This window comes from Opisthocomus hoazin, chromosome 5 (assembly GCF_030867145.1).
Source record: "Opisthocomus hoazin isolate bOpiHoa1 chromosome 5, bOpiHoa1.hap1, whole genome shotgun sequence".
Taxonomy (NCBI): Eukaryota; Metazoa; Chordata; class Aves; order Opisthocomiformes; family Opisthocomidae; genus Opisthocomus; species Opisthocomus hoazin.
In genome coordinates this window covers 65650609-65672293 of record NC_134418.1, presented here as the reverse complement: position 1 = coordinate 65672293, position 21685 = coordinate 65650609, and the positions used below count along the sequence as shown (strand labels likewise).

The 21685-nt window shown below is 45.4% G+C and overlaps 1 protein-coding gene across 1 annotated transcript; it reads left to right on the top strand.

The window, feature by feature from the left end:
• The first annotated feature begins 277 nt into the window (after positions 1-277).
• TMEM154 (transmembrane protein 154) lies at positions 278-17929 on the top strand. Its single transcript, XM_075420128.1, has 6 exons — positions 278-406; positions 9102-9413; positions 11164-11191; positions 12055-12140; positions 14110-14170; positions 17216-17929. The coding sequence occupies exons 1-6, from the start codon at positions 340-342 to the stop codon at positions 17229-17231; spliced, it is 570 nt and encodes a 189-aa protein (XP_075276243.1). The 5' UTR covers positions 278-339; the 3' UTR covers positions 17232-17929.
• The last annotated feature ends 3756 nt before the right edge of the window (positions 17930-21685 follow it).

Below are 21685 nucleotides of genomic sequence, written 5' to 3'. Positions count from 1 at the left end.
GACACTGGGTGTAGATGAAGATAGGTGGTGGTAAAGTTGGGGGTCAAAAAAGCAGCGGAGAGCAGGAGCGCGCTCACCTACAGCAAAAAGGTGCTTCGGCCGCGCTGGTGCTTGAAGAGCAACTTCTTTTTTTTTTTTCTTCTTCTTTCTTTTGCAATCATTGCTCGCTTGACAGGCCCAGGCGGAATTACATCACTTCCTAAAAGCCATCAAAGAGAGTCCATCTCCTACAGAAATGCAGCTCAGATGCACCCCGGCAGGAAGCAGGAAATGTAGATGCCGGGGTGCAGCCGGGAGCCAGCCCAAGCACCCCTCGTCTGGGGCCGCCGCCGAGGGAACATGCGGGAGCAAAGCCTCATCGCGCTGCTTTCTGCCCTGCCGCTGGCCGGGGGATCCGACGGGAACGGTGAGTAAGAAAGCGCCTTTCGCCTTCCGAGGTGGGACAGACTTGCGTGCCCGCAGCGATGGCACCGGGGCGGAGAGCAGCACCCTCCAAACAGAGTGCTGGGAGAAGGTCTGTGGGGGCCTGCTCGCTGCTGCTTTTAGCTGTGTTTACCCTCTCTCTTTTCAGCTCCCTGAATTTTTCAAAGCTTTCACTTTTTTTCCTTAGACCTAACCCTGAACGGCAGCAACCGAATCCTACAGTTCCTGCCTTTCCTAAATTGCAGGTGTGTAGGTAACCGGAGTTTCCACGCTGGCCTGCCAGGCATTTTGGTTCTAATATTTTTAACCCCATACCCATACTATCAGCGTTTAATAGTAAAGTTAAAGACAGAGCACCGCTTCCATTCAAAAGCCGACTGCCGATTACCGCAGACCCGGTGCACTGAAACCGGTTTAACAACAGACCAGCCAGTTCCGGAGACAAATATTTTGAATTCTCAGCTGCAGAACAAAGTGGTCGGCATCATGGATTGAGGTCCTGACCTTTTCGTAGGGAAGAACCATGGGTGGAAAAGCTGCTTGTGACACAATGCTGCAGAGCTGGGGTGTCGTTGCGGAGGCTCTCACCCGTTCACAGGGGGTAGTTTGTTCCACTGGCGTTTTGGCAGCTGGCGACTGCACAAGACAGGCGGCTCTTTTAGTAAAACCTTGCCAGGCTGTGCTTATATGCTTTTTTGGTGTCCAACAAAGCACTGCCGACATGCATCACTATGGACTAGAGGTGTTTGCTGCCTCTGTGCAGCGGTAGCAAGCGGGAGCTTTCCAGAAAGCAGGGAGAGAGGACGGTCACTCTCAGCTATCACTGGACTTCTTCTATTAAGGTTTTAAAATGCATTGGTGAAATAGGTGGTTTGGTATGGGTGTTTTTTCCCGGAAAAACAGTACCATAAGCAGGGTGTAAATCTGGGCTGCTGGCGAGATGCTTGCTCCTAGGCGCCTTGCTTAGCTGTAAGAGTGAGCTAAGCAAGGTATAAAAAGGTTTGGTCTTGTCGGCGTTACTACAGCCCTGCTGCATTCCGGACACATTAGGAAAATATGCTGCAAGCACTGAACGTGGCTCAGAATCAAGGGTGAAGGGCTTGAGGTTGAATTTGAACTGGAGGGGGAAGAGTTTATGCAGGGGCTCAGATACCCCACAGGCACTGGTGTGTTGGGAGCCCCACTGCTGAGGGCAGCCTGCCGGGGGGATCCTTGGCTCTCACCCCTCTTTGCTCACAGATCAACAGGGCAGGACCTTTAAATTAGCTTTTTTTCTTTTCCTTCCAGTCCCAGGCACAGTCCTCACCTTTAAAGCAGTCTGCTGGAGGAGGGAGGCAGAAGCTTTTGGGGATCTCCCAGGTCTCACCTCTACTGTCTAGAAATCGTTTACAAAGTAGGCGATGAGAGCATGATTAAATCTTGCAGCATAGACAGATTGAAGCCTTTATAAGTCCCGTTCCCATACCTTGCTGGAGCCTTGTAAAACCCTAGCCTTGCCATTTGGATTGTGATTAACAGACGGTTTTCTCCCAGCTACGCTACAATTACTCTAAGCCAGTAGCTCTAAGAGCATGCCTGAGGTCTCAGCTCTGGGTGTTGGCCCTCTCCCGGCTCCACACTGAGGGGACAGCGGGGTTCACACCAGTCCCCTTCCCCTTGCCCACCCCCCTGCTTTAGGCAAGGCAGAAAGCCCTGCCGGTGACCTGCTGAGGACCAGCAGTGGCACTCCCTGCTCCACATGGTGGTCACTGCTCAGCCTCGCGGCAGCCCTAAAGACCTACCTAGGTGTGTGCTGTCCCCAGGAACAAGTATTAAGGTGCTTACTGTAGCTCACAGGAAAAGGCTCTGACCCTACGGGCATTTCCCAGGGTACGTCATCTCCCTCCACGCTGGGTGAAACGTGCGGGATGTTGCAGCATCAGTGTTCTGACGCGGGGAGCGAGAACATGCGTGAGGGAGAGGAGCGGGGAAGCGTGTAAGGTCGTCAAGTGCAAGAGCTGGTGTGGCTGCAGGTAGAGCTTTGTTTTGGCGGTGTCTCTGCGCTATCGTTTCGAGCTGTCATTCAGAGAAACGCTGCTATCAAAGATCCTGATACTCAGCAGCTTGTGCCGTGAGCACTGGCAGCAGCTCTCTCCTTGGCAGAGAAGTGCCTGTTTGGCAAAGTCCCCGACAAAGCCAAGGTCTCTTAGGGAGTGATATTTTTGACCTGCTCCCCCCTACAGTAATGAACTCGGAAATGGATCTGAACCCATTAGAGTGGCCTGTTAAAAATTTTCTAGTGAAGTAACAAGATAAGAAATGAAGATTTGCTACATCCTTTCTCTCCAAAGTGCAGCTCCCTAAAAAGCAGATGAAAAACCTTTTCTACTGAACACATCAATTCCTTGTACAGATTTACTCCTATTCATCCCTTTTATCCACACACACAAACTTCCACTGTGTTTTATTCAAGCGCTTCAGGGGCATTTCAGAAAATCTCTCCTTCACATCAGCCAGACTGTATGCTAAACTTTGGTCAGTGACCCCAGTCTGTTTTCCCTCAAGATATTTTATGACAGCTGGAGAGCCTCCAGAGCTTTTGAATCTTTAATTTCAGGGTCCTCCTGAGAGCAAGGCACACCAAGAGATTCGCATCACGGTGAGGTCACACAGGTATCTCTGATGCGGAGCTGGAAGGCCACGAGATAAAGTAGATGCAGCTAAAGGCGTAAATTGGTCTTGAAAACCTTTAGTCCTGGGGGTGAGAAATGAGACCATGGGTTCACCGTTTGACTGAATTTGCAACACTGGCAGTGAATGCAGCACCTCAGCTGAATGGAAGTACAGTGAGGAGAAGGCAGTTTCCATCGTCTAGAAATGAACTTAAAACGGTTGTTTCCTCTTTCAGGTTATACCTAGATAACACTTTCTAAGCACTCCCATTTTAATAGGATCTCGTCTACAGATTACCTGTCCTGAAATGTTTGTGCTCCCTCACCAGAAGAGCGTACGCACCCGAGAGCTAGCCTGCAGGCTTCTAAGGATGCCTCTCCTAGACAGACTGACAGGCGGGACCTGCCACAGCAGGCAGCTGGGCAAGCCCTGGCCATGGCAAGGAACGGCCCTTCCTGCAGCAACGTGGAATGCAGGGAGAGGAACAGAACAGGGATGAGTCAAGCAATAGGGAGAGGATCATGCAGACCAGAAGGAACGTGTGCATGCAGCAGAGCGATATAGGATGTGGTAACTTTACTCCAGTATACACAGCTTTATACTCTTTGCTTATTTTGTCACCCTCTCCTGAGCATTCCTGTCACTGCATTTTTATAGCTTATAGGAATGTTTGGAGAAATAAGAAATTTCCTTTGAAAGCAATAAAATTGACAATCCCATTGGCTTAGCTCTTGCCATTCCTCTATCCGATCCCTTTTTCTTCTGCAAGCAGGTGCTACAGTATAATTTGAAAAATTCCCTGCGGAGACCTCAGTCCTCGAGTCTGATGAGAAGGCAGCAGGGAGACTGGCGGCTTACAGCAGAACCGAGTGTGCTGACTGCCGGCTATTTTCCTTTGCCTCGCGTCCAACTGAAATCAGAAACCTGTTTGCCCACTTACTTCACCAAGAAGCTCCTATCACCACCTCTGAGTGCTACAGCACAAGCCTCAGAGGAAGAAATGCTGCAACAACAAAAATGTTGTTTGTTTGTTTGAGATGCAGTTGTTTGGACTCCAGTCTGTAAAGCTGCTTGGTTTGTTCAACCCCCTCTCTCTCCCTTGAAAGGGAGGCTTGGGAGCACCTCCAAAACTCACACAAAGTCCATCAGTAATCTGAGCATATTTTTTAAGTAGAAAATACTGAGTAGTATCTCATGCCATGGTATCTGCATACAGTGACATAGCCTTTCAGTAAATTATAAGAACTGTAACAAAACCCTTTTTGAGCGGCTGCTAGTGCTTGCTCAGGCATTTTGGTCCCCTGAGGACTAGATCCTCTAATATCTCAGTGGTGGGAACCTGAGGACTTCTTAGCTTCCAGCTCCAGTTTCTTAGCTTCCAGTTCCAGCTGTGCCCAGCTTGCCATCAGGGTGGGAGGCAGCTGCATGCCAGCCCCTCTCTCTTCTGTTCTTGAAAGCATGGAAAGTGGCAGTATGGGCTGGGCTGAAGCTGTGGCCTGCTCCCGTCCACTTCCCTCAACATGGGGAGAAGTCGCCAGCACTCACGCTGGCCCCAGGCTGTCCAGACAAAGTTGAAGCCAATGCAGTTGCTGTGTGAGCATCTGCTCCTTGGCCAAGATGTGCTGGGGGCTCAGTGCAGATGTCAGACCATGGCCAAGAGCATGAGACTGAGCTCAGCAAGAGTAAGGGCATGGGCTCTGCCAAGTCAAGGAGATATCCACGTGGTCAAGTGTATCTTGCTCCATTGGCCTTGGTTTTCCATCCTGAATGTATGTTATGTTATGTTATGTTATTTTATGTTATGTTATGTTATGTTATGTTATGTTATGTTATGTTATGTTATGTTATGTTATGTTATGTTATGTTATGGTCAGACTCCCTTTAGATCTCTGCAAGATGAAACCCAAGAACAGCTGACAAGACAGTTCAAGCTGGGTGGTGTGGTTGACACGCTGGAGGGAAGGGATGTCATTCAGAGGGACCTTGACAGGCTGGAGAGGTGGGCCTGTGTGAACCGCATGAAGTTCAACAAGGCCAAGTGCAAGGTCCTGCACGTGGGTCGGGGCAATCCCAAACACAAGTACAGACTGGGTGGAGAGTGGCTCAAGAGCAGCCCTGAGGAGAAGGACTTGATGGTACTGGTGGATGAGAAGCTCAACACGAGCCGGCAATGTGCTCTTGCAGCCCAGAAAGCCAGCCGTATCCTGAGCTGCATCAAGAGAAGCGTGGCCAGCAGGTCGAGGGAGGCGATTCTGCCCCTTTACTCCACTCTCGTGAGACCCCACCTGGAGTACTGTGTCCAGCTCTGGGGCCCCCAATATAAGAAGGACATGGATGTGTCGGAGTGGGTCCAGAGGAAGGCCACGAAGATGATCAGAGGGCTGGAGTACCTCTCGTACGAGGACAGGCTGAGAGAGTTGGGGCTGTTCTGCCTGCAGAAGAGAAGGCTCCGGGGTGACCTTCTAGCAGCCTCCCAGTACCTGAAGGGGCCTACAGGAAGGAAGGAGAGGGACTTTTCACAAGGGTGTGTAGGGATAGGACAAGGGGGAATGGCTGTAAACTAAGAGAGGGCAGATTTAGATTAGGTATTAGGAAGAAATTCTTCTCCATGAGGGTGGTGAAACACTGGAACAGGTTGCCCAGAGAAACTGTGGCTGCCCCCTCCCTGGAAGTGTTCAAGGCCAGTTTGGATGGAGCTCTGAGCAACCTGGTCTAGTGGAAGATGTCCCTGTTCATGGCAGAGGGTTTGGAACCAGATCATCTTTAAGGTCGCTTCCAACCCAAACCATTTTATGATTCGATGATTCTATGATTCTGTGGGTGACCACTGCAAATCTGGCTCCCTCCAGTCATGGAGAAAATGTCTGAATAGCATCTCACAAAATCTCTGACTTTCAGATGCTCTTCTGCCCTGCCCCAAACCTTGCAACGTCCAGCTTTCACTCACTCTGCAAAACAGCCCCTGGGGCCAGCTGCACCACAGCTATTCTGAGTGCTTTAAACTGAAACACCACAAAAAACAACTACCTCGAGGCCAACCGCGTGGGTCTCATGTGGCCCAGGCAGCTGGCTGCGGCGAGCGCTGTGCCTGCGCCGGGGCACCTGAGCCTGTCCCTCCCCCCCGGGCTGGAGGGGCAAATCCTTCCTTGGTGCAAGCCACCAGGTCCACCTAGGTGCAGGCTGTGATTTTCCTATCGTGTAAAGAATGCGATGTGTGGGTGGCCCGAGAGCAGCCCATGTGGGGCAGATAGGGCACCCTTCGGGTCCAAGCTCTGGTTCTCAGAGGTGACGGGCAGAGGAGCTGGAGGGAGATGTGTTGAAGCAGCAGGAGAAACACAGGAAATAAGAGCAACACCCTTGCAAGAACATTGTGCAATTGGCTGCCCTTCTGCTGAAAGAAGTATTTAATCCACTTGGAGAAAAGATCTCTTAAGAGGAAGCTGTGCTCACAGAGGAGATGCTGTTTTGTCCCTGAAATTATGCAAAGTGAACAAAAATACATGGCAGCAAGGTCGCTCGCTGTGATTTGCCATTTTCTTTGCCTCGAGACGAGAAAAGGTAATTCTATTTCACACAGAGACAAACGATTTGAAATGTACTTCATAGCTCAAAAACTGGCAAATAAAAAGTAGCAGAGACACTGGAAAAGTCTCTCGTGGAAATCAAGTGCAGCATACGCTGCAGCTGAAAGTTTAGCATTGCAGTTAATGAGCCGTGGCTGCTTGCTTTTGCTTTAAAGTCACACCGTGGTTTAGACATTTGAAAAATCCATTTTTGCTCCAAGAGGAAATGAAAAATAAGGTATTTTCCCCACTCCCTTTCCCAATTGCACTGTTTTAAGCAATAGGCTTGTCCTTGTCAATGTGGCAAATGCGGCAGATGGTGGGTTTCAAGGGCGGTGGCTAGAGTAGGAAAATGAAGCAAGGTCCTCGAAGCACTTCGTTGAGGCTGTGGTGGTCCTTCAGGCCCGCCAACGGTGCGGTCCATCACCGTGGTCTGCGGTGCGGACGTCTCTAGCAATACAGCGATGCCTCACCACTCTGTGCAACAGCAATCAAAATGGAGTGGCCGCAGGCACCGGGGACTATAAACTACCTTGGGAAAGAAAAGGCAAGCGGCCAAACTAATCAGGGAGGGGAGCCCTCTGTGACAGGGTTAAGGACAGCCGGCAGAACATGGGAGGGGGTGGAGGAGCACACGCGTAAGGGGTCATTACCTGCAAGGGAGGCAGAGATCATGTTTTGCTCTTGACCGAAACACTAAATACAGCAGAAAGTGGCGGAGCGCCCACTGATATGAAATGCTTTGCCACTGGAGAGCTAACATGTTCATTGTTGTATTGTGGTGAAAGAGTCTGGTGACCTTTGCAGTATTAAATACTATATGCAAGTATTAGGTAATATTTATAAAGAATTGAAATTCTTTCCTAGTTTTTGGGAAAGGATGAGAGTCAGGTGCCTGAGTGCTAAGCGTGCCATAAAAGTCTAGATAAATCATGACTGTCACACTCAAATAATTTTATATATTTGAAATTGGGTTTCCTGGAATACAGTCTCATGAGAAACTCACCTCCTCTTTGAGACAAATCTGACAGGAGAGGAGATGCTGAAGAGCGGAGTAAGCAAGAGATAGCGCTCTAATCCCAGTTTTCCTCTCTCACTCGGCGTCCCTGGGAAGGACAGCATCCCTGCCCTTCTGATTTCTCATTTGTGAAATGGAGATGATAACTGCTCATCTCTCAGGGCCATTATGAAGATTAATGTGTTTACAAAAGCATTTAAAATGCTAAGTGCATTTGGTTCCAGTCCTGTGAGACTGGAAATGCCAGCACTGAGGTGCTGAAAACCTTAAGCTCTTGCTAACTCTAGTGGAAACGATGGCTGCCCAGCACTTTACAAGAACGGGGAGAAACATGTTGTTGCAAGAGTCATGAAATCCCATCCTGCTTTATTGCACAAAAATGCCGGCATTGTATCTGAAAGGGCAGATAATGCAAAAAATCATCACTGAATTTCATGCTAAGAAAATTATTGAAGGCTTTGCATTTGGAAACATGTTGGTGTGATTTATCTAAGGACTGATTCCTGCACCTTTGACTACAATGGGATTTTTGGCATCTGTATAGAATACAGTATCAGCACAGAATTTGCTGTACTTCTGTTAAGCTTTAAACTCTGTGACAGTCAACATAGACTCTTAATTAGCCTCAGAAGAAACCTTGTTTCGCTTTTACCAGTATAGCCAATTTTAGCCACTTTTCTTGCAAAATGCATGATAAATGAAACCGAAACCCACATCAAGGTTCAAACCCCCCAGTCTTAGCATTTGTGAAGAATAACCAGCGCTGACTCTTTACCACACGCTCCTTCAGCCCGCCCATAGGATCAGACAGAGGCGCAGCCAATTGCGTCTGCTACCATTAAAGCCCCCGTGTTTCTACTACCTCTTCTAGGCCATGCAGAAGTGAAAGTCAGCAGCTTCTGCAGGCTTCAGACTGCCTTGCACTGGTCGTTTTTCACAGTGAAACAAATTTCACAGATTTGCGCAGATACGGGGAGATGAGTGAGCTGGAGGAACTGGTGAACCGGGAATAACGGTCTCCCTGAAGGGAGCACTAACTCCTGGGGTAAGGGGAGGGATGAAAGAGGCTGTGGCCGTGTGCGCCAGGGCTGAGGAGCAAAGCAGAATGGTGTGGTTTACTGAGAAGCAGAAGGCTTTTATGTGAGAGCGAGACCGGATGCCAACCTGCAGGAAAAAAGTCTGTTTGTGCAAGACAGCTGCGTGCAGAGACACCACGCAAGCTGACGTGTCCCAGTAAAAGCCAGCTGAAGAACATGGCTGAGACTGGTAAGATTTTGTGATGAATTTGTGATCTAATTTTACATCTGATGCCCAAGACTTCACCTCTGTGTATGGGGCATCAGACGTCAAATGAAAAGTAAATATTAAAGCTGTACTCTTTGACTCACTGATAAAATAAACAATAAAGCCCATAAAATGTTAAGTTGCCCTCATATATTTGGCAGGATCTGAGAAGGAGGGTTCAGGAGATGGATCGCCATTACTATCCACCGTTACGGTAACGCCGCCTCCTGCTACGCATTCTTCGACCGCGGATGACCGCGAGCCAGTCCTTGTCACTGCAAGCGCTACTGAAAGCAGCTTTGAAGCAGAAAGTACTCCAAGCACTGAACTGAATGCCGAGAACAATCAGGACAGCCTAGAAGCAGCAGAACAGTCTATCTTGATCTATGTTGTCCCCGTCGTGCTGCTGGCCCTGCTGATTTTGCTGATCGTGTGTTTTGTAATGCATTACAAGAGGAAAAAGTCTAAGCAAGGTAAATTTGTCTTCTCGCGCATCAGAAGGGTATTTTTAGGATGCACTTGACATTAACAAAATGTTACTTGGAGGCCTGGGATGCCACATTCAGGATGCACTTCTCTGGTTGTAGTTGCACGGTCGACAGATGGGAAAGGGATGCACGCGCGGGCAGCAGCATGCGGACACGCGCCTCTCCTCGGGCGGGAGCTGGTGCTGCTTCTCGGCACCTCCTGCTCCGGCTCCTGGCAATGCCGGCGATGGTGCGCAGATGTAACCGTGTGGCTGCAGACACTTACTCTGTCTTTATGCCGCATAACTTCACACAAGGTGAATTTAACGCTGCTATTGCCTGTGCTGCCCACGTGGTAAAGCTGTTTGGAGCATCAATAAAATAAGAATAAGCAAAACCATTTTAAGAAACACTTTTAAGGGATCCTGTAGGGTGGTGGCAGCTACGAAGATGTCACAGTAAATGAGCTAGGAATCCCATGCCAGGACTACCTGGGTGCTGCCATAGCGAGGACAGCGCTTCAGGAAGGTACCTTGATCTGTTAGCTAAGAAATCAGTAACTTGAAGCGTCAAGCCACAGAAAACAAACTGAGATGTCATATTAAAACCATGGAGTTGGTAAGTGAAGTCCTGAAATGGACCTATCGGTGTCTCTACAGAACATGAGTGCAGCTGTAAGGTCCTCAGCCTGCAGACAGTGACATACATTCACCATAGATTTTAAGTCCATTTTTCAGGGCATTTTTAGGCTGCACCTGCCTTATCACTGAGTCATCCTCGTAGCAAACTCCGAATTCGCAACCAGGCACCTAGCTGCCTGCCTGTTATGACCTGAAATGCAGGTACACTATTCAGGGGGATGGAAAATGTGGTGCCTTGCAGGAGCACAATCCTGGGATCTTTTGCCCTGTGCCTACTGCTTGGAGCTGGGATTTTGGGCATCCTCAAGGCAGGGGCAGGCAGCTCTGTGGCCCTGTCGTGGGTCTGCAGCCAGGGAATGTGCTGGAACTAGCATGAGGTGTCATCATCCATTGGCAACAATGAATTAAAAATAAGCTGATATAAGATGGTGTACAGTGTGAATCCTATATGTAGTTCTTCATTCTTTTTCGAGAGTTGAGGCTTTTCAGTCACTTGATCTCCAGAGGGGAAGTTGTTTATCTGAATAATGGCTGTTACACTAATTTTTTCCCCCATTTTTACTTTGTCTTGGGGTCATAACTAGCTTTGGATCCCTTTTGACATCTGACTAGTTCAGCTTCATTTGCCTAACTGAAATTTAATCTGCCATGCAAATCCATCCCCCCCTTCTTCTCTGCATGAGCCATTCCCGGAGTCTCCAGGCAGAGATGGACTGCCTGGGTGTAGTCTGCAGCAGAGTGTCCCAATGCTTACAGTAAACAATTTTTTTGCAACAGTGGTTCCTCTTCAGAACACCATTACTCCCACAAAATTTGTTCTGCTCATGGAAGCGTGCATCTGCTGTGTCCTACCCACCGCAGTGCTAACAGTTGGTCTCCTCCCAGCACGGCTGGGCTAGTAATGAGCTGCTTTTAGTGCGTTCGAGATTAAAAATGATGGGTTCCTCCAAAAATTACAAACAGGATGAGATGTTTTCTCTTTCATCTACTAGTTAACCAGTATGTCTTTTGAATAAGCAACCTGTTTCACGTGACCCTGTTCAAGACTTGCTTGCAGACTGGACCCTGTATATACAAAGAGCAGAACTCTGAACACCAACTTCTTTCTTTTCCAGATGAACTGGGAAGTGAAAATGTGAAAAGGTAATGCTTATGAAAATCATGCTTTTTTTTTCCCCTGATTCTTTTACGCTAACAAGATATTATGATTTTTGGCTCCTTCATTGCCTGTGTTAATTTAACCATATGCTAAACACCATTACCTTTGCCAACAATTGCTCCAGTTAACTATCTCTAGGGGTGGCTGAAGCACAACTTTGGTATCCAATTTGCAGGTGTAAGACTAGAGGAGGAGAGCAGGAGTCCCTGGGGCTGAGGCGAGCACTGGCCCTCAGGCACCCACCGCCCGCAGCCACCCCTGCCCCAGCTCCACCAGCTGCCACTAGACAGACAAGGTGCCCCAAGAGCAGAGGGCATCTGTTCCCAGGCTCAGCACAGGCTTTTGCTATGACCTACTCATGACCTCCCCTTTTTGAAGTGACCACCAATGTCAGTCACAGCTAGGACGAAGCTTTAGACCCTCTGCTTTTATCACTGGAGCAATGGGACTTTTGCTGTGTGTTCAAGCAGGGCAGAGACAAACTATTTTATTTTTTTGTTTTCTATTTACAGTAGGGGCACTTCTCAAATAGCTGCAGTGGTCCTGTGCTCTGGCATAGCCCAGGCTGCACCATCCAAGTCCCTCTGTGTGTGATGTCCCAGCCAGCCCGCCCTACCTCTGCCCAGCACCAGCCCCTCATCGCCACCCCTTCGCCTCTGGTTGCAGCCATTTTCCTCGCACATGCTGGGCTGACATCTTCTCAGATTACTAGGCTAGGACGGCTTTCCAGAGTTTACACATGTGTCTGGAATTACAAAAGACTCATACAAAATTACTACATCGGAAATTGCTTGAATTAAGCATTTTGTGTAATGCCTTTTTTTTTCCTCCCCTCCCTCCTCTCAAGTCCTATTTTTGAAGAAGACACGCCCTCTGTTATGGAGATAGAAATGGAAGAGCTTGATAAATGGATGAACAGCATGAACAAAAATGGTACACGGTAACCTCTTTACTCCATCATCCCTCTTTTTCTACCTGACGTAGGTCCCATGCACAGAAAATCAATGTAAGGCATTTTGTATGTGTGTCGCTGCTTTTCCTACAATATTTTTAGTGGTGTTCTTGACTCCCTGCTACTAAAATAGCAGCTCAAATGTCAGGGGTAGAATTGTTCAGAGGAGTATTTTAGTTTGTGTGGGAGCTTATTTTTAACATATGATGGAATATCGTAAATGTTTTGAGTTTGCAGTAGACACTCCTATTAAATACATGTATAGCTGTGAATGGCATTTATATTTTTAAATAGACATTTTTAATGCTAAACACTAGTTTCTCTGAAGCATCTAGTCATTTCAGTCTGCAGAGTTTCTGGAGTTCCGTGCTCCACATGGCACTAGTGCAGAAGAAACATGTATTTGGTGGATGAGAAGCTCAACACGAGTCGGCAATGTGCCCTTGCAGCCCAGAAAGCCAACTGTATCCTGAGCTGCATCAAGAGAAGCGTGGCCAGCAGGTCAAGGGTGGTGGTTCTGCCCCTTTTCTCCGCTCTCGTGAGACCCCACCTGGAGTACTGCGTCCAGCTCTGGGGCCCCCAATATAAGAAGGACATGGATATGTCGGAGTGGGTCCATAGGAGGGCCACGAAGATGATCAGAGGGCTGGAGTACCTCTCGTACGAGGACAGGCTGAGAGAGTTGGGGCTGTTCGGCCTGCAGAAGAGAAGGCTCCGGGGTGACCTTCTAGCAGCCTCCCAGTACCTGAAGGGGCCTACAGGAAGGAAGGAGAGGGACTTTTCACAAGGGTGTGTAGGGATAGGACAAGGGGGAATGGCTGTAAACTAAGAGAGGGCAGATTTAGATTAGGTATTAGGAAGAAATTCTTCTCCATGAGGGTGGTGAAACACTGGAACAGGTTGCCCAGAGAAACTGTGGCTGCCCCCTCCCTGGAAGTGTTCAAGGCCAGTTTGGATGGAGCTCTGAGCAACCTGGTCTAGTGGAAGATGTCCCTGCTCATGGCAGGGGGTTTGGAACTAGAGGATCTTTAAGGTCCCTTCCAACCCCTACCATTCTATGATTGTATGACTTACTCTAGTTCAGACCACCATTCACTTGAAATTGCTGCCAGGATCCTATGAATACATCCCTCCCCTGTTTGTGTCCTTTCCCTCACTTGCCATCTCTGCCATTTTTGGTAAGGAGTAAATTAACAGGGGCCTGATTTTGAACTGCTAACAGCTTTTTGCTGGATAGGAAATGCTGAAACCCTGATATTTTTTTTATTCCTGGTCCCTTGCCTTATATCCAAATGGCTCATTTGCCTGACCTCCTACGGATGCTTTGTTTTTCAGGACATAAAACTCTTTGGAGCATTTCTTTGAGTTAGCACAGTGCTCCACATGATGAGGTTTTGACCTTCGCGGTCCATAAGCTCTAGCAGAAAACATGTGCTAAGCAGCAGTAGTGAAACAGAGGCATGAAGTATAGTACACAGGGAAATAGTGCTATAAAATGTTTTTCAAAATTATGTGGACAGAACGGAGCGAATAGTTTACATACAGGGTTTTTTTTTTTGTTAGTGTTCCCTAAATCCCAGCCCCAAATTCCCAGCTAGGCTATAAAGCATAGGTACAGGTATAAGCAGTGGAAGATTAAGAAATAGTCCTCCCCATGGTAGTTTCTAGAAAGTAGTTCTCAAAACTAGTTCATTTGTATAGGTGTACAAAACCAACTGAAATATACATAATAAAGAGATTATGGCAACACCTATCAAAGGGAAGGAGAATTTAAAACATGTAACATTTATGTTATGGGCACCATGAAGGTTTTACAGATAAAAGGGTGCAAAAGAACATCTGCAGTTTTACATTAGAGACAGACTGCAGGATAAAAGTTGATGCAATTTTGAAATAAATGGAGAAGAACTGCCAAGGGTAACTATAATCTTGTTTCTCACCCTTTTACAGCTGACTGTGAATGTTTGCCTACTGTAAGAGAAGAAGAAAAAGAATCAATTGCCAACCCAAGGTAATTCCAATTTATTAGATTATTTTGAAATGACGTTGACCATATTTCTTCAAATAATATGGTTTTTTTTATATCCAATTATAAATAGAGTGATTATTTGGTCTATTTGCATTTTAAAGTTTCTATATATAGGCACTTGGATTTCAACTTAAACAAAAGGCTTGACGCTCTTATTTCTAAACCGGTCTCTGCCTGTAAATTGCACCACTAAATAATCTTGCTGTTGTAAACCTATGCGAGACAGACAACCAGATGGCACAGATGGAGTTTCACTCGTTGCTCAGACTTTAATCACAGTTTCCTAAGGTGTTAATACAAGCATTCAGTATCGCTTCCTTGGCACTCCCCACTGGCACGGAAACCCAGCTCCGCTCTGCCAGGAGGTGCCTATAGGTCCCCAAGAACCTCTGACAGATGTTTGGGCTGGAGCTGCGACCTGACGGACAAGGACTTGTCTGACCTCAAGGGAATCCCAAAGGATCTGCCCGATGTCCCCCTGCAGTGCTCCCCTATCCCCTCTCATGGGCCAAGCAGAGATCCCAGAGGCATGCGAAACATCAGCCCTGACAGCTTGTAAAGTTAAAAATTTTCTGGCTGGTTTCTTCAGGATTTTAGACAGAACCCCTAAACCCCTCCCAAGCTCCCATTTTCTCTAATTAAAAATTCTGGTTCCAGCTGGAAGCAAGGGGCTGTATGGCACCCTTGCCTGCACGCTTGTGTTGCAGCTGCACTTTGAGGAGCGGGCAAAGTAGCTCCTCTGTGCCGGGTTACAATCACCAACAATTAAACCATCCTATGAGCCAAGAAAATCCCTGGTGCAGCAGAAGCAGCGGACACCAGCAGGCTAGGCTGGGACCAGGGAGGGGTGGCAGGAAGAGGACCTAGGTCTTCATCTTCCCATGGCACAAGAGAACTCAGCTCAGCATGCCTCTCTGGCATAGCTGCACCTCCCACTGCAGTCCGTCATCATATCCCGGTCCCCCTCTTTTCTGAGTTCCCTTGCTCAGGAGCGAAATAGCGGTGATGTTAAATCCCCACTGCCGGAGGGTTTGCAGCTCAGTTGCTCCAAAGCTGCGGTTTCAGAGTAGCTTTTGGGTGGGGCTGCTCCACTGCAGCTGTTTGGATTTGAAAGGTTTTGCTCATGCCTATCGCCAGAGAAATTGTTGTTGCAGGGGTTTTGGGGGTTATTTTGTTGTTTGTATTTTTTTTTAAAAAAAGACTTGGATCCTGGGGTCCAGGTGCAAGCAAGTGCAAGAATTTTACCCTGAGCAGCTGGAAAAGATGCTGATTTGCTAGTCATCTGGGTCTTCCCTTCCAGCCTCTAAATGATAACTCAGAGGGGGGAAATTGCTAGGGAGAGGCAGCTGCACAGTGGTTCTCTAAAAACAGGTTTGCTGAGCATACCCCTGACAATGGTAGGAAGCATAGGACAAAGTGCGCTTGAGACATATGCTAACACCAGCAGAAGCTGGTTGTACTAAAAAATGCTTTTTAGGCACAACACCACCCTGAGCATTAAGTTTACTTTCCAAAAAACCAGTTCATTTTTCAGAAAAAAAGTTACGACCTACCAGCTTGAGCTGACATTTCAAATATCATCCTTGCTGAAGTGCTTTTGTAATAGAGTTGCATTAACCCCATCAGATGGTGGGGTTTTTGCTCCTGACTGGCAAAAGGCATCTTTGGGCTACACCCTGACTCAAGTGCCCCACCTGTAAAATAGAGATATTGTCACTTCAAAGCACTATAGTGAGGCTTAAGCCTTGATGCAAAAAAGCAGCCCTGTTCAGATCAGTATGCTTCAGTCAGAGTGAAGGTACACACGTTATCTAAGCACATTTTCTTATGACTGGTATCCTAGGAACAGACTGTAGAGAAATTTATGCCTCTAAATTGTAGCAAGGCAAAGAAATGCAAATAAAAGAGGAGATTTATTTCTAAAACATTCAGAACTGCTCAGACAAAGGATATTAGTTGAATACAAAGTGCAAGATTATTAAGTTCAGTTTCAGATTCTGAAAGACTGCTTTGTCTGGGCAAATTTCTTCTCAAATCATGGTAATTCATTTTTTTAGATTTTATTGATGGTATTTCAAAATGCAAAACATCTTACGGCCTCACAGAACACAGCTGGCTGAATATTGTTTTCCTGCTTCATAAAGATGCTGGGGGGAGTTCATCAACACCCAAATATTTTGAACGATGAACTGATTTTGATATCATTTTGAAAACACACGAGACTAAACATTTCAGTAATGACATTTTCAGAATGAAAGTTGTTCCAAAACTACTTTTCAGATTAAGTAACAAAATTTTAAAAAGGTTTAAAGGACAGAACCCTGTGGTGGTGAAACATTTCTAAGTTAAGTGCTTGCCTTTACTCAAAACACTACTGGGCATCATCCTAGTCTTTCTGTCCAAAAAAGGGTCATACTTTCTTATGGAGAGATGTTCGGGGTGAGGACTAAGTTGGTATGGAAAGAAACACTCCTTTCCCAGGCTGTGCTGCAGTGTGCCAAAGTACTTAAAAAAACATGCAACATGTGAAGATTATGAGTGTCCATTTTAACCTCAGAGGTGATTTAAACCCTGCTGTTAACGCTGCCTGAAATCTAATCAGCTGATAGAAAAAATATCATATTTTTAATGTTGGTGGCATGAACCAAACATTTTTAATAAAATGCTAGGGATCGAGCTAGCTAGGCAGAAACCAGTAAGACAAAGAAAACTTGCCTGTTATGAGGACAGATTTAATACAAAAATTCCCCTCACCTGTGGAAAGAGAGCAATTTGATTGCTCAGTCCTCACCAGGGAGCAGGCGAAGGGGTGCTCTGGGCAGCCACCAGAGAAATCAGACCAGCCCTTGCTGCCAGCACCCAGCTCCACTGATGGAGTCCTTTCATGCATTGCATAGCCAACATGTTTGTCTTTTGATAACACCTTCTCGTGGGCTCCAGAGATACTCTTGCATATGGTTTTCTGCTGAGACAACTAACCCAACAGCATGACACTGCTGTCTTTTTTTCTTTTCCATGCATACGCAGTGACGGTGAATCATGAAGCCAGAACAGCAAAGAACTGGTTAAAGGGAAGCAGCACACAAGATAATGATCCTCCAGATATTGGATGAACTGGATTTACATATAATTCATCTCAAAAGGCCAGAGAAGCAAATGCTTCTGTTGTGTCCTGCTACATACAGTCTTCAGAAAGGAAACATCACCAAGGAGAAGAAAAAAAAAAAGCAAAAGCACTATAGTAAGATTAAGAGCTGATTTAAACTCCGTTTGCAGTGAGATTCATCACAAGAGAAGCCTTCCGCCCCCAAAAAAGTTCTCAAAATTTCCCATGTTTCTGTTTAGTTCTTCAGTTGTGTAACATGCAGCACTTAAAACCACTTCTCTTCCAAGTTCAGTGGGTTTCTTTGTATTTTTTGTGGTTGTTTTGGTTTGTTTTTTTTTTTTTTTTTTTTTTTTTACATATAAACAGCATCCGTAATTCTGGACTGCCCTGGTTTCTTGGATGTGAAGCTCAAGCCTACGCAATGTTTGTTTTTCAATTTGCACACTCATTTGCACAGGACTCCTGCTGGGGAGGTACCAGACAAGGACTGACAGACCAGCTCCAAGGACAGCCAGAGCAGCTGAAAAGTCTCTCAAAGGATTTGCCAGAAGCGGCTGCAGCCCAGCAAGGGCATGGTCTTTGTAGCATGCTTTTTGATTTTCAAATTAAAGTCATTGCAGAGTTGAAGAATATTATTTTCAGATTGCCTTTCAGTTTGTTGTCTCCACAGATTAGTACCCTGGGCTAGCTCTCACCATTTAACCCTCCTCCCTGCCCAGTGCTGTTCTCTAACAACTACCTACTTCAAGAATATTTGACTTAACCATATCTTTTTTAAAAATGAGAGGCTGAAAATTGAACAATTCAGTACTCACACCAAACACAAGTTTAGGTAAGTGCTTGGTCAAGGTTTTCAGACACAGCAAGATTTTTGGTTTTGAATGTTGAGCCTGGAATATCTAAAAGACATTGACTTCTAAATGTGCCTGGTCATGTTTAATTACACTGAAAAAAAACCCAACCAGAATCCTGAGGTACCTCAAGGTGGGAATAAAAACATTGTAATCTCATCCATTGGTTTTAGGTGGTGTGTCTCATACGGGTGTAGTTTAAATGTGTAAGGTGCACGTGAAAATGGATCCTTCCTTATCTGTGCAAAGCTGTCCCCCCCCTTATTTAAAATATTTAATTCATACTCTACCATAGCTCATATCCTACCCATCCTCATCTTCCATTTAAATATATGATTTCTTCCCACTCAATACATGTTTAGTATCATCAGTTTTGGTTTGCCTGCAAATATTTCACTGACATGTTTTCATGTTAGCTTGGTTAAAGAGAGCAAACAAAAGGCCCAAGTCTCTGGGGTGACAGCTAAGTGTCACTAACAGCTGACAAACGCAGAGGAGGGTTCAGCTTTGAGTAATTGAGGAAGTGGCAAAATAAAAAAGGAAAAGTGTTTACAGCTAACCATATTAATTATTTACCAAATATGACTTGACTACTAATTTTCTCAGAGTAAAAGATTTGTTGATTGTTCCAAAACAATTTATTGCAAATATTAGTTTTAATACACGAGTGATGGCAAAATAATTTTCCCTGCTTGGATGACTTAACTTCAAAAAAATGTTTTAAGTTCATCTTTCACAACTTTTTTTTTTTTAAAAAAAGCAAACATTTCCACAAGTTCCTGATAGTAAACTCATTCTCTAAAATATTGATTTAAAATAATGCAATCAAAAGGGGAAAAAAGTGAAAGACTAAAATACAAAAATTTTGAAAATGGGAGTGGGTATTTTCTGGTAGCAGCTGTTTGCAACTTCTTTCCAAACAATGCTATGCTCTGACTTCCTACCGTTTGCAAAGCAGTAACCTGAAGACGCTCAAAACAGACTGTTTTCTTTAACAGTGGAAGATAAAAAGATGTATTTTGAGACCATTACCAGCTGTGTGGTTGGAGGGCAGTCCACAGTGACCCAGCAGTTTGCCCTGTGTCCAAGCAGTGACTCCTCTCCTACCTTGCTGCAGGCCATGCAGCTCTGCATCCAGCAGCCACCACCTTCTCCGCAAGGAGAGCTGAAGCACAGCAGGGACAAAGAAGAAATGGAGTCCTTGCCTTTTTTAAAAACTTTATTTTATTATGTTTTACTTTTGAAACTTACCTAGCCTGCCAAAAATAGCATTATATAACAGAAGTTAGTTCTGACACCCTGATGATCCTTCACCTTGTCCTAGCTACGTGCCTACAACAGCATAATGCAGTAACCGATTCTGCTGCGGCATTTGAGAAGAGGCTGGGTCATGCACGCGTTTTGTTGTTTGTTTGGGATTAATGTTAATCCTAGATGGTCCTTTTGTTTGATAAAGTGTTGTACAGTTTCAAATACATTTCTCAGAGATTTAGTTTCACTTAAAAAAAGATTTAAGTTTAGCTTGAGGGGATGCATATTCTGTAAACTCACATTAAGCATTAAGACTTATTCCAGAGTTCACAATTAATTAATTTCAACATCAAACTTTAGAATCAATTTTGCCCAGAAGTAATGTCTAGGCAAGAGCTTTATAATTACCCAGGTCATGCCATTTACCATCACCAAAATCTGGCATGCCAGGAAATGTCTTTTCCCTCATCTGGAACTTTCTAAGCACTGCAAAATACAAAAAATGGATTGGACACTTCCTTGGCCAATTTTGGATATAAATTATCTGGATCCACCGCTTTTTAAAAATGCAAGTCTCATAGTTGCTGAACTACTATTGAAAAAGATAGCATTGCATCAAATCTTATCCTCCCCCTGTGAAACAGACCACTTGCAAACAATTTTTATTTCAGTATAGTTATGGGTATTTCTAACAGATTACTTTAGTACCAGACAAATATGATTGTTAGTATTTCCATTTTCCTTAAAATGTTCTAACATCATTGTTATTCTTCCCCTCTGAACAGCAATGCTGGTCTTAATCTCTGGAGGGGATCACTCATTCACCCGATACCTCACCCTGGCTCTGCACTGCCCCATTTCACCCTTCTAGTCTCTGATCTTCATTTTCATTTTGACATCGACTTCTGCATTTGCCACAGCCACCGCCACCACCCAGCATCCACTCACTCGGGTTACAGCTGAGTGTCCCTGCAGAGCCCAGGCCCATGGGCGCAGCTCACGCGTGGTCCCTGCCTCGGCTCCTCTCCTCCCTCGCCCCACTCCATGTTTCCCCCTCGCTCCTCCTCACTTCTCTGCCCCTCACACTCTCGTTGGGCTTACACTTGTCATCAGTGCCTGGTCATCTCCTTTTACACACAGTTTATCTCAATATTTTAATCTTGCAGGTGGATTGAATTTCAGGGCATTTAGACCATTTTACTGCTGTATTAGCACAGCCAAAGCACTTAATATTCCAGGTTACAAGTGTTACCTTTACACCTTCTGCTGATGCACCTTAGTTTTCCCGAAGTGATGTACACAGTCAGGTCCTGTAACCCACAAAACAAGGAGCAGGACAACCAGACAGCAGCTAAGATACTAGCAGGTTTTTTTTTATTATTATTTTAATATTGCCATATGCTACACAGTATTTATGCCTCTGCTTTAATATCCTCATCATCAGCCCAATCCAAGCCGATCCATCTCAACATCATCTTGCAACATCTACCACCAACTGATAACAAGTTATTATCCCTCAGTAGAAACTGAGAAAAAGCATACAAATAGAAAGTCACTTGCACTATGCATTTTTCCAAAATGTTTAGCAAATGTGATGATCCCTAAGGAACTGTTACCTCTTCCTCCATTTTTTCCAGTTATTTCAGTAGTTATCCAGCACTCCTCAAGACAATTCGACATCTAATTTACAGTGTATTTTGTCATACAGACAGCAGAAAAGCCAAAGGAGGGATTATTTGAGAAACACACAGAGAAAAAGAAGGGTAATTAAGAAACAGCATCTCTCCTACATATGCTAAAAATTGGTATCTTATCAGAGATTTTTTCAACAAAATAAAAAAAAATCCCTCTGTAAAGTTACAAACATAAGGTTACTGGCATTACCAGCAGTTAATTGATACCATAATAGTCATGCCCTTGTCAAGCACATAAACCTTACATTAACCTCAGCAGAAAACAATGTTCGTTTTAGTTTCTCGGTAGTTGTAAGTCATGAATCCGTAGACAACTATTGCTCAGAGATTAAAAGAAGTAAATTGTTTTGCAATGCTAAGTCTGATGGAAGGCTGTAAAAAAACCTCAGCTTTTGTTTACTTTCTGTATACAGCTGTGCAATTGTTTGATCAAATAGCTGTTTGAGATTATAAAGAACCTTTTCTAATAAAGGTTTACAGCAGGTTTTAGTGCCTACAGGTTCTCTTTTCCCCATAGTGCTGCTAATCCGTTCAAGTCAATGGATGCTAATTATTTGTTGTTGATGTCAAGGTCACTCAGGCCTTAGAAGATGTA

Excerpts from the sequence above, each read along its gene's own strand:
- TMEM154 (XM_075420128.1), top strand. The coding sequence starts at position 340 with ATGCGGGAGCAAAGCCTCATCGCGCTGCTTTCTGCCCTGCCGCTGGCC. Across the intron at positions 9,414-11,163 it reads GAGGAAAAAGTCTAAGCAAG|ATGAACTGGGAAGTGAAAAT; the intron begins GTAAATTTGTCT and ends TTTCTTTTCCAG. Across the intron at positions 11,192-12,054 it reads GGAAGTGAAAATGTGAAAAG|TCCTATTTTTGAAGAAGACA; the intron begins GTAATGCTTATG and ends CCTCCTCTCAAG.